At 46.7% G+C, this 12960-nt stretch overlaps 1 protein-coding gene across 1 annotated transcript in view; it reads left to right on the top strand.

Annotated features, from left to right (window-relative positions):
• Nucleotides 1-12960, top strand: part of HYDIN (HYDIN axonemal central pair apparatus protein) — a 2950008-nt gene that overhangs the window by 1202538 nt on the left and 1734510 nt on the right. The window contains exon 30 of the mRNA XM_086945295.1: nucleotides 9347-9477. Within this exon, the coding sequence (XP_086801421.1) occupies nucleotides 9347-9477 (131 nt within the window). The remainder of the gene's footprint in view (nucleotides 1-9346; nucleotides 9478-12960) is intronic.

Here is a 12960-nt window from a genome sequence, read left to right as displayed (position 1 = left end):
TCTGACAAGGTGGCCCAGTTCCAATTGGGTAATGCACCTAAGGTACACACATCAATTTAGCGAGAGAACAGCTAGGCTGTGGGTCTAATTGGCAGGCCCACAGCCCGAGAAAGTCGTAAACCAGTGAAACAAAAGCAAAAAGTCTGGGTGATCATAGGATTGCAGACCCTACTCTCCTACAACAGTTAGGTCCGTTGTTCTTTCTGGCTCCTTTAGTCAGGACCCTGGTTAATCAGCTCCTCAGATTTTGGACATTTCAGTCAGTAATTGATTCTTTTTTCAACTAAATCTTTATACTTCAACATTTTACACCCGTTGGAGTATTTCTTTACCTTTTCTCTTCAAGAGTTTGGTGTTTTTTACCTGAAATGCCTTCCCTGTTTGATCCCTGCCCTTCCTGTGGCAGGACGAAGGACAAAACAGGCACCCACTGTGTCTGTATCCTTTTCCTTCCAGATTCCCATGCTCCTGAGACTTGTCAACACTGTCAGTCTTTGTCAAGACAGACTCTCAAAGAGAGGGAAAGGATTCGCCTTCATGGACTCTGGGAAAAAGGTTAAGCTTCAACCTCTAGTTGCTGGTCTCCTGCGAGGCAGAAAAAGAAGAGACCTAGATCATTGTCCAGAAGCAAGGTAACAGCCTGCTGTTCATCGGGCTCGGCGCCGAGAATGCCTCCGCCGGCAAAGAAAACCTCAACAACACTCCCATCAACGGCAGGCTTGCTGTCGAGAGAACGTCAGTCATCCTCGAAGTCTTCCAGACATGGAGGTACATCAACTGTCCCTCCGTCACCGTCAACAGGGTGTCATCGAGGATTTGCTCTCTGTTGGTGCTGGACCACCCAATGTCGAGGCACCGCTCTCCGTCGTCGCCGTCTATTCAGGGTCCGACATCGAGGCACAGTCCTCCGTTGCCATTAACCAGGCGGCGGTCAACGTCGAGGCCTAGACCATCAACGGCGTCGAAGGATTCGGCAGCGAAACAGATCCCTCTGTCGCAGCCATCAAGACACTCGACGTCGAGGTCAAGATCATCAGCGATGTGTAAAGACTCAGCGTCGAGAAAGACTTCTCCGTTGCAGCCCACAAGACGGAGCTCAACGTCGAGGCCAAGATCGACTGCATCAAGAGGGTCGACGTTGAGAAGGTTTTCTCCAATACCTACCGACGTTCGACGTCGAACCATGCGACGACGTAACGTTGGTCAACGTTGAAGCATGCAATACTGACGCCAAGGCAGAAATCACCTTCATTGGACTCACAGGTCTTAGTGGCGCATAGTCCATCGACGTCGAGGCATTCATTTTTTTTTATTGAGAATTCATTACTGGTACAAAAAAACATTTCATACATTATTCCACCTGGTAAAGTTAAAAGGAGATACCATAAATACAATAAATAGACATGAGTATACAGAGATAATGTTCCGTCTTCAATAAAACCATTAAAGTTCTTAAAATACATTATACACATAAAAATACATAAATACACTAGCCTATATTTACAATCGTACATCTCTCCAGTTTTTTAAGGGTGCCCATATTTTTAACCCAACTTCCCATGTTTTCCTGCCCTAGAGTAGAGGCATTCATTGTCGATGTCACACCATTCGACCTCAAGAAGGTGCCATTCTTCTTCAAAAGACCATTCGGAACCATCAGTTTCTGCTGCAGGATCACCGCAAGTCAACTTGAAGTTAATCTTCTTCGTCCTCACAGTTTAGGGTACAAAAATCTACCTCACAGATTACGACTCCACCTACCCAACAAGAGGAAGTACACAATTCTCCCTCAGTGCATCTCTCGCCTAGGTGGCTTCTCCTGGTTCACCATTGGCAGAAAGAATCTTCACAGGTTCAACAGACCTTGGGCTATTCAAGCCCTCTCTATAGATCCCCTCTGGCTCGGCTGGTGCAGGCAGTTGACCGATCACCCACCACTCCATCCAGGGGCCGCCAGAGAGATAAATCTTCTCCACGAAGATCCTCTTCTCATCGTCATAGGAGATGAAGATCACCTTCCTGGTCTTCTTCCTCAACCCATTCCTCCAAGAGGGGTTATTCTCATAATCTGACGGACAGTCCACCATCCAGCGTTTCACCTGTTGACAACATTAACACCTTTCATGATGTTCTGTCTAGAGGGGCACAAAAGTTGAATATAGAAATGTCTACACCTCAGACATTGTCATCTATTATTTTTGAAACTCTACATCAGAGATCCGTATCAAGACCTTTGCTGCCATTATTTCCTTGTCTTCTGCAACCTGTCATGGATGTTTTTCTTACTCCCGCAACAGTCAAAACAGCCCCAGGAATGATCTTAAAGAAGTACAAACCTGCAGAACAAGATCCCCTGTTACTCAGGTCATTTCCTCCACCAGATTTGGTGATAATTGCGGCTGCTAAGAAGTCCCATGCAGTGGCTTCATATTCCACAGTACCTCTGGAAAAAGAGAGCAGAACCCAGGACTCTTGGGGTAGAAAAGATTGTGGCTCTGCAGCAGCTTTTTTAAAAGTTTCAAATGCGTCAGCTCTGTTGGGCCATTATGATAGAGTGTTATGGGATTCTCTGGAATGCTTCAAATAACAGCTACCCAAAGAAGACAGCCAAGACTTTGAAGAGATTCTCCTGGAAGGGGCCCTCGTGGCCTGCCTAACAATCAGTGCAGCTTCGGATGGGGCGTCCTTAGCTGCTCATTCATATTCGCATGGGGTATGCGCGAGAATATCCTCCTGGCTACGGCTTACAGCATTAAAACGGGAGGGTCTACAACGCATCCTGAACCTTCCTTTTGCCGGAAATTGGCTGTTCGGCTCTCACTCTGACGAGTAGATGGCCCGCAAGAAGTCTGAACTGGGCACTCTCAAAGGTGTCGGTTTGGAGAAAAAGAAAGAATGTAGACGTTAGTACAGGCCTTACGATCCTAGAGCTTACCATCCAAGGGTTCAAACCTCTCAATGGTCCCAAAGGCAGTACCATCAAAACAAACCTCATTATCAAGGATGTCGCCCTTCTAGAGGTAGAGGAACATCCCGACAGTCCTCCTCAACTGCCAAGAACACCGGCAAACAATGAGGGTTCACTTCCTCCGTTGCCGTCACCCATTCCAGTGGTTGGAAGTATCTCTGGACATACAAAAGAGTGGCGCGAAATAACAAACGATCAATGGGTGCTAAGTATACGGATGAATGGCTATGCACTACGTTTTCATGCCCCCCCCCCCCCCCAAAGTACATTCCGCCAGGGAAACCAACAGTTCACCAGGTTCCACTCTTACGTCGAGAGGTCTTTACTCTACTATAAAAATTGGCCATAGAAAAAGTTCCCCCATCACAGAAAGGAGAAGGGGTATACTTCAGATATTTTATCTTACAGAAGAAGCGTCTAGAAGAGAAGTTTAGACCCATTCTCGATCTATGTCTCCTAAACAAAAACATCAAAAAAGAAAGGTTTTGCATGCTGGCGCTCCATCAAATATACCTACATCTTCAAAAAGGGGATTGGATGTGCTTGAAAGACCTCCAGGATGCGTTCTTCCATGCCCCAATTGCACCACTTCACAAAAAGTTTCTACGTTTCATGGTAGGCACAAAACATTATCAGTACAGAGTCCTTCCGTTCGGCCTGAAATCTGCTCCTCGAGTGTTCACGAAATGCATGGCAGTGGTAGCCGCGGCTTTACGTCACCAAGGTCTGTTCGTCTACCAATATCTCGACGACTGGCTTCTGAAGGGCTCCTCGCCTCAAATGGTTCAAGACCACTATCGAATATGCCTGAACTTACTGCAGCGCCTCGGCCTTCATGTAAATATGGAGAAATCAATCCATCAACCCACTCAAAGGATACACTATCTAGGGGCTACCCTGGACTCCAGTGTAGGAAAAGTGTTTCCTTCGGAGGAGAGACTATTATCAATCCAACAGAAGTGCAATCTCCTTCTTCATGCCCCTCAATCCTCAGTTCGTCAAGTCGCTTGACTTCTGGGTTTGATGGCATCTTGCATTTTTCTGGTTCCCAACTCCAGGCTGAGGATGAGACCTCTTCAACAGGACTTGGAGAAGTGTGGCTGACTGGTTAGAGGAGGCAGACCTGGAAGCAGAGGTCAGCCCGGGACCAGGGTTCCATTCCCGGCTCGGCGGGGTCTTGAGTCCTAAAATGTCCATGGACTCGACAATTCTCGCTCATGTACCTACTCGATTCACGGGTTCACACTCTGCGACTCTGGGCAACAGCTTGCTTAATCTCCACAATGGCCCCTCGCGGCGGGATGCCTGGCTTTCACCTTGCGGATACCCTGCCGGTGTTATCTCACAGGGGAATACCAGGACGGGTTCCCTAAGCACGCGCTCAGAAACCGCTCGGTGATTTGCGCTATATAAATTCCTGTACATTTACATTTACATTTACTTGGAAGGCAAATGGGACCAGATGTCGGCACAATGGGAAGACAGGATTCTTCTTTCCCAGTCTGCAAAGGCTTCCATTCCCTGGTGGACTCTCCGGAGAAATCTCTTGGTGGGAGTTCCTTTCCATCAAACTCCCTCAACACAATCCCTGATCACGGATGCCTCACTTCAGGGCTGGGGAGCGCACATGGGTCTTCTACAGACGCAGGGCAGGGGCTCTATCAAAGAACAATCACATCATATAAATATGCTAGAACTAAGGGCAGTACATCTAGCCCTCAAGGCGTTCCTCCCATCGATACAAACCAAATCGATATTGGTACAAACGGACAACATGACCACCATGTACTACCTAAACAAGCAAGGGGGGACTTGCTCTCATTCTCAGTCCCTGGAGGCTCAAGCGATTTGGCATTCGCTCCTGGCCAGAAAGCTCTCTATCACGATGGTCCATCTGCCAGGAGAACAAAATTCACAGGCGGATTCTCTGAGCCGCCACTTCGAAGATCAGCAAAACTGGGTATTAAACGATGAAGTGGTGGCAGACATTTTTCTACGATGGGTTCATCCAACCATTGACCTCTTCGCGGACGAGTCAAACAAAAAATGCCACCCTTCGTGTCAAGGTTTTGCCAACCAGGATCGATAGGGAATGCCCTTTTGATAGACTGGTCAGGAACTTTTGTGTACACTTTTCTGCCTCTTCCTCTCATCCCAAAGGTGATAACCAAACTCACAGACTCCAGGATGAGAATGATTCTGATAGCACCAGACTGGCCACGGCAGTGGTGGTACCCGGACCTGCTACACCTCTCGGAGTGCCCACACAGGAGGCTTCCGTGCAGACCAGACCTTCTGTGAAAAATGAACGGGAAGATTCATCATCCCAACCTTCCCTCGCTGAGCTTGGCAGCATGGCTCCCAAGGTCCTTCACTACGGTTGTTTAAATAAACCCTCAAGACTGTATGAACATTTTGAGGGAATCCAAAAGACCTTCCACAAGACATTCATATTCCTTTAAGTGGAAAATATTTTATCTGTGGTGCATACAAAATGGTTTTCAACCTACTAAATGTCAAGAGAAGTTAATGTTACCTTATCCCCTTCATTTAGGTAACTCAGGTCTAAAATTGTTCCATTAAGGTACATTTGGCTGCCATTACAGCCTAGAGAAAGGCTTCAAATCAGACCTCTTTCTTTCAGCTCCAGGTGGTAAAGGATTTCCTTCAGTGTTTAAAGGAGGTTTTTCCCCTTGTTAGACCTCCCTCTCCTCCGTGGGAGTTGAACCTGACTCTTTCCAAACTGATGGGTCCCCCTTTCGAACCTATTCATATTGCGACCCTCCAACATCTCACATGGAAAACCGCCTTTTTGGTAGCGATTACTTCAGCTCGCAGAGTAAGCGAGATTCAGGCACTCTCTTCTAAAGAACCGTACACGGTTTTTCATCACAATAGAGTATTGTTAAGGACCCACCCCTCCTTCCTTCCAAAGGTGGTGTCGGACTTCCATGTCACCCAAACTATATAGTTGCCTTCCTTTTTTCCCAATCCTTCTACACCAGCAGAACGATCTCTTCATTCCCTTGATCTCAAGAGAGTTTTAAAATTCTACTTAGATAGGTCAAAACCATCAGAAAGTCTGACCAGTTATTTTTAATCTATGGTTCTATCAGGACAGGTTCCCAACCTCCAAGCGCTCCATTTCCAGATGGATAGTGTCTTGCATTAAGCTGGCATATCAATTTGCAAATAAACCCCTTCTGTTTGTAGCTGCCTTTCCCACTAGTGGGAAAGGCAGCTACAGTGGCATTTTTGCATAATGTTCCAGTGACTGAGATCTGCAAAGCGGCCACTTGGAAATCAGTTCATACTTTCACAAGACACTATTGTCTCAATTCTGATTCTAGACGAGATACTCGAGTGGGCCAAGCCTCCTTGAGGAATCTATTTCAGTGTTACCTCAATCTAAATGTATTTCTCTCAATGTTACTGTGTTTTTTAATAATGCTCATTTGCTCGCAGGAAGAGGGGATGGGCTTGGTACTCGATTCAGTGCTTATGACTATTGATGAGGATCCCCTTGAAGAGAAGGATAAGTTACTTACCTGTAATCCTAGTTCTCTTCCAGGGGTATCCTCATCAAAGTCATAAGCAACCCTTCCACCTCCCCGTGCGTGCAAATGAGCTAACATTATCATTTCTTTGTGCCCTGACCTCTGGGTCTCTGCAAAGAACAATTGACCTAACTCTCACCCCAGAGGCATGATGGGAAGCGATGGGTCATGTCTGCCTTAAAGGCACGGTGCCAGTTTTTGATGCTCAGCATTTGCTTTCATTTTCTATGTTCTCTGTTACAATGCAGCCTATAGGCTAGCAATGCCTGCTTTTTCTTCTTACAAGACTATTTTTCTGCTGTTTCATTAAAAGCAGTTCAAGTGACTTTTGGTCTTCCTGGTTTGTTTATATATGTGCAAAGTCTACACTTCACAGCATTGTTTAGCCTTTAAGTTGGTGTATGTAAGGCTGCATTGTTTGTGTTTTCTACAATTTTTTTATATGTATATATATAGAGCTGTATATATATGTTTTCATATATAATTGTTATATATTTTCTGGGGTCCCCGCGCATGGGCAGGAATATTCAGTGCTTATGACTTTGATGAGGATACCCCTGAAAGAGGACTAGGATTACAGGTGAGTAACTTATCCTAACAGCCTTTGGCTCACAGCAAGCTAGTGCCGCTGCCGACAACAGTCACGATTCTGCCCTCCTGCTGCTGAGCCAAACACGAGCAGGGGTAGGTAGAACTATAGTTTTCCTGTCGCAGGGAGGTGTGACCACCTCCCAGGCAGAGCTTAGTGTATTGGGCTTGGGTGGGGGAACTTGCAAGTGCCACCAGATTTCTTTGAAAGGCAGATTTGGGGCCCTTCCGGCGTACTCCTGTTTGAGCCAGTTCAGGAAGCCCTTGGCTCCCGCTTGGCACGAAACTGGACAAAGGACTTGGGAGTATCCTCTCCTCTGTCCTGCCCCTACTCTGGGAGGGACCTTTGACTCGTTCCAGCCCTCTCCCCTAGTGTACTTAAGGGCTTACCTGTGAGTAATTTCTTAGATTCATCGTGGGACAAGACTCGAGCCTGAAACTATGTTGTTCTTCAACTGTCTGGACACTTGGACTTCGCCTGGAACCGCTGGTTTGTAAGTCTTCTTCAACGCCTATGTTTGTGCTTCTTCCAGGTTCTTCTACAGACCTGTGGGTGTCATGAACAACCAAAGTAATCTCCCTTGGAGTGAAGGAGTCACTCCTCTGCATCTGCAGGCACCGCAATTAAACTGACCGGTCTGCTGCTTCTGACATCCCAAAGACTTCCAAAAACTCAGCAACACAGGTGGTTGTTCTGCAACTCCCTTGAAGCTTGTCCTGTCCTCTCCGCAATTTTGAGGCCAGTATCCCTCGTCAAAACCGCTGGGACCTAACCCCTGTGCACTGCGTTGACTAGGCTTTTTGGCTCTGCACTGCAGAAATCTTGTAGCTACAAGAAGCTCCAGCATTTCTTCTTGCCAAGTACAGCATCCTCACTACATCCTCTATACCATGGACCTTCTTTTTGGTGAGCTGCTCGAGGTCCTCTTGCGACTCCTGTACCTTTCGGCCTGTGGGTCCGACTGAGAGTCTTCTATGGCTCCAGTGGGCTCCCCTGCTTGCTCTGGCCTGCTCTGACTCTCCTGCTTGTGGTGAGTCCCTTGAGCCTTGCTAATCCCAATGTGGCTTCTTCTTTGATCTCCACATCATATGCGGCTGCCAAGGCTTGTTGGTGCTTCTGCCAGACTCCGACCCTCTTGTCACCAACATCTGACTTGGGAAAGCTCATGCATGGCTTCTGGTCTTCCTCAGGGTCGCCCGGTCCTCACAGCTGCAGGGACAAAGTCACTGTCGAATAGTCTGAACTATCTTACATCGGTGGGCATTGTTCTTCTGTGCCTCCTGGTCACTCCTGAGTGGCATAGACTCTGTCCCCTCTGCTTGCAGGCTCTTCACTTCCAGAATCAAGCCTTGGATTCCACCGAACTTCTTCAGCTTCTTCTCCATAGGCACTTGTCTCCACGTCTTAGATTGTCATCAATGGAGGTTGCTGACGTCTCTTCACCCCTATGCACCTGGCTTTCCTCGTGTAGGTAATCTGGTCTCTGGGGCATCCAAGGTTGGAGTGGCTCTCTAACCTTCCATCCTTCACTTGAATTCTTCGGGGTCCTCTGGGAAAGATCCTTCTTCTGCCAAACTGCAACTGGAACTTCTCCAATGACTTCAATTGGGCACACTACTGAGTTCCCACTCTGTAAACAGCCTCCGTGGGGTTCCTAAGTACCTTGGGTGGTTCCTTGTCTTCCCGGCTCCTCTGGATCTTCTGGTCCAAGACCAGTCCTCTCCTGCAGTTCGCAGTCCACTTTCTTAATATATGGCTTGGTCTCCCCCTGAAGAACACAGTATTTTGTGCTACTTAACTTATTTGCAATTGAAGTATTGTTGTGTATTTGTACTGATATATCCGGGTTGGAGTTATACCAATTTTGTAGTGAGTAGTATGTAATAAAAATAAGTATTTTTATATAAAAACTGTGTGGTTCATTTTCCTTTAACCTACACTGCATGATTAAACTAGTAAAGCAAGCTGCTTAACACAACTCCAAGTCTGAAGGATGCTCTCTACAGCTACCACTTTGAGAGACCTCTAAAATCACCATAAGAGTTGCCTGTATTAGTGCCAGGTGTATCATTTAATTAAGTGTGAACCGTATACTAAGCCAGCCTCCTACATACGATTCCTTTGATCCTATGGCTGCTAATGTCTTTATTGTGATATGTGACTGGTCGAAACAGTAACCTGCTATTTTGTGTCTTGCTTTTATTCTAAACTACCATTACGCTCTTGAAACAGATAAGGAGAAATACCGACACTTCCTTAAAGAAGCCAAAGAAAACCTTGATGAAGAGTTGCAAAGTGATGATGCAGCCAGCCGCCCAAGGACCATGACAACTGATCAGCTCCTCGATGACTCCATTGCTAATGTAATTTCATCTTTTTACTCAGTTTTATCGATCATGTTAAATTTGAGGAGAAGAATAGCCAATGGTTCAAGCCAAGTCTAATTTGCTACCTCACAATTGGTGTTTGAACTGCAGGATTTAGCAAACCAGAACGACGATCCTGCTCTAATTGTTCTCGATGGAGACAAAGAAGATGTAGTGTTGTAATGAAAATCAAAGTGCATCTTTTCCCTCCTTTACCTAATTCTTGATCTCTTCTACCTAGTCTGTCCTACCCTATGTTTCTTACATTGGGAATTTGTCTGATACTAGTTACGTGGACCTGATGGTGCATGGGGGTAGCGTTTATTGCTTTGCTTTTTGAGCACAAGGTCATATATTTGCATTATGTTTGTGTGTAAAATATATTACAATACCAGAAATAACGCTTAGCCCTATGTTTGCACCTGCTAATTGACAAAACACAGGTTTAGATTCTTTTGACTTCAACCTTTATCCATCAGTCATCCTTAGGCTTCACACAGATCCACAAATGTTTGGATAGCAATTCCCCTGTGCGCAGACAGGTAGGTTCGTGTGGCTCATTCTACCTTGTGCTGCTCCGTCGCATGCATCTGTGACATTGGGCCCAATATATGTATGCCACCTCCCTTCGCTGGCCTCAGTTCCTTAGTTTCTACACCAATTAACACAAATCCAGCGCTTGTAATTTGACAGATTTTGCTTTTCCTTTTACATTTTCAATCATGTGCATATAATGTTGCCTAAATGTGCATGTTCTAAACTAAGTAACAAACGTACCTAACAGATGTCGGCTACAGATCCTCAGGATGTCCATCTTTGGAACTTTGGATTCAGCCATAACTCTATGTCTTGATCCTCATGTGCCAAACTGAACTCAGACAAGACGAAGGTCCTCATCCTCGGACCATCTCCATCCGCCTGGGACGACTCCTGGTGGCCCACAGAACTAGGCACCGCACCGACACCCACTGACCACGCACGCAACCTGGGATTCATCCTGGACTCCTCTCTCATGATGACCAAGCAGGTCAACGCCATCTCATCTTCATGCTTCAACACCCTGCGCATGCTCCGTAAGATCTTCCGGTGGATCCCTACCGAAACTAGAAAGACGGTCACCCAGGCCCTCATCACCAGCCGACTTGACTACGGGAACACCCTATATGCAGGAACCACAATCAAACTTCAGAAAAGACTCCAACGCATACAGAACGCATCCGCACGACTCATTCTCGACATCCCCCGCCACAGTCACATATCAGCCCACCTGAGAGACCTGCACTGGCTCCCCGTCAGCAAAAGGATCACGTTCAGGCTCCTCACCCACGCACACAAAGCGCTCCAGGACACAGGCTCCGAATACCTCAACAACCGCCTCACGTTCTACACTCCAACACGCAAACTCCGCTCTGCCAGCCTCGCCCTCGCCACAGTCCCACGGATCTGCAGAACCAACGCCGAAAGAAGGTCATTCTCCTACCTGGCAGCCAAGACTTGGAACTCCCTCCCCGCCCACCTACGTCTGACCCAGGACCACCTCACATTCAGGAAACCCCTCAAGACCTGGCTGTTCGAGCAGTAGCGGCACTTCCCCCCCAGCGCCTTGAGACTCCCACGGGTGAGTAGCGCGCTTTACAAGTGTACTGTTTGATCGATTGATTGATAAACAAAAAGGCAATCCATGACCACAAGATAAAGCTCTCTGTCGACGAGTTGAGGAAGTCGAAAGCTCATTCTCCATCAAAGTCCAAGACACAGCAATACCTGTTGAGGGCGTGGACACATTGTCATTCCTGAGGCCACTCTCATGACCGGTCTCAGTCAAAGTCAGATAAGTTGAAGAGGAGCCATAAAAAGCATGAAAAATCCAAACATGGCTCATCTGCATCTCGCCAATCTCACCATTCACTGTCACATAACGCACCTGTCACCTCTAGCCACAATCTGTTCATTCTCAGGGGAGTTGACTTCAATGCTCATCCTATAGTGAATTCCTTCTGAGCGGGTGGCAATGTTAGAATAGCTTCATCAGCTTAAGTTAGCTATGGACAAAATCTTTGAACCATGTTGGAATCCACTGGAGCGTCTTTGGGCCTCATGGATCCAAGGAAGCCTGCATTTGGTCCACCATCAACGCATTTGTCCACTTAATCTCGTCTCTGGGTTAATGCCATAATCAGCTCTGTTGAATCCAGCTCCACAAACACCTATGGCACCATCCTTTGCACTGCGTGTGACTCCGTGGTTACAATGTCCGGCGCCAGTGGCTCTAATTCTGGTGTTGATTACGATGTCGCCAACTCTGGTAGAAGATCTGATTGTTTTAGCAGATTGAGTCCATACTCCTCTGCCTAGACCTAGGTTATATGCTCATTCTGAACATGATTATTCAAGTTAAGAATTCATTTTTTATAAGGATTGTCAACCTGTTGAACAGGGTGATGTTATTGACTACCTTCAGGATACTAGTGGTGTGGACATCTCTCCAGACCCTAGGCTTGTTTTTCCTAACCCTGCTATTGCCACTGGCGAGACAGCAGCAGAAACTCTTGATCTTTGGTCTGCCTGCTTAGGAGGTTAAGACAACTTTCCTAACCAAAGTCTTAAACCCCTCACATACCCCTCAGGAACCTTGTACTGTTCAATGAGGCACTAACAAATGTGCTGGTGCGCACCAATACGAAACAAGGATCGTGCCCTCTGGTTCATAGGCAGGTGGCACGGCAAGACAAACCTGCTCCCGGAGTCCCTATTTTTTTTATTGCAACAGCATATTCTGGAGAGCCTTGTTGAACAGGCTTCTATAAGCCTTACCACGTCACATGATAGAGAGTCGAAAAAGTTGGAGGCATTTGCAAAGAGAGTATTCTCTTCAGCCAGTCTTGGCCTCAGGTAGGTTAATACGCAATGTCTTCTGAGGAGTTATTCACATGCCTTATGGGACAAAGTGGCACATGTCCCGTTGGTGGTCTGCTGATGAAATCTGGTGAATTTTGCAGTGGTTTTTTTTGTTTTAACAACAGGATCCTTCGGCATTCTCAATTAAATCAGGCTTGGATACTACTCACTGTTTAGCTAGGGCAGTTGGTACCAGCCCTGTGCTCAGTTTGCCACACCTGGATCCCTTCCATGAGTTTTTCCACTAATGTCCAACAGTTACTTATCAACATACCTTTTGATAGCTCTAGACTGTTTGGGGCTAAAGCAGACTCAGCCCTTGGAAGATTCAAGGAATGTAAGGTGTAGCAAAGTAGGATCTGCTTTTATGGTTACCCCCACTTTTTGCCTGATGCTATGCTGCTTCTGACTGGGATTCCACTAATCAGGATCCCAGTCTATGTGCTTTCTATTCTAAATTGGTCTTTGTACGTTCTTAGGTACATCCCAGATTGGATGCTGGTGTACCCTTGTCAGTCCCTAGTATATGGTACTGGGGTACCCAAGGCATAGGTACACCAAGGGTCCCCCATGGGCTGTAGC

This window comes from Lissotriton vulgaris, chromosome 12, assembly GCF_964263255.1.
Source record: "Lissotriton vulgaris chromosome 12, aLisVul1.2, whole genome shotgun sequence".
NCBI lineage: Eukaryota > Metazoa > Chordata > Amphibia > Caudata > Salamandridae > Lissotriton > Lissotriton vulgaris.
This window is presented reverse-complemented; position numbering and strand designations above follow the sequence as displayed.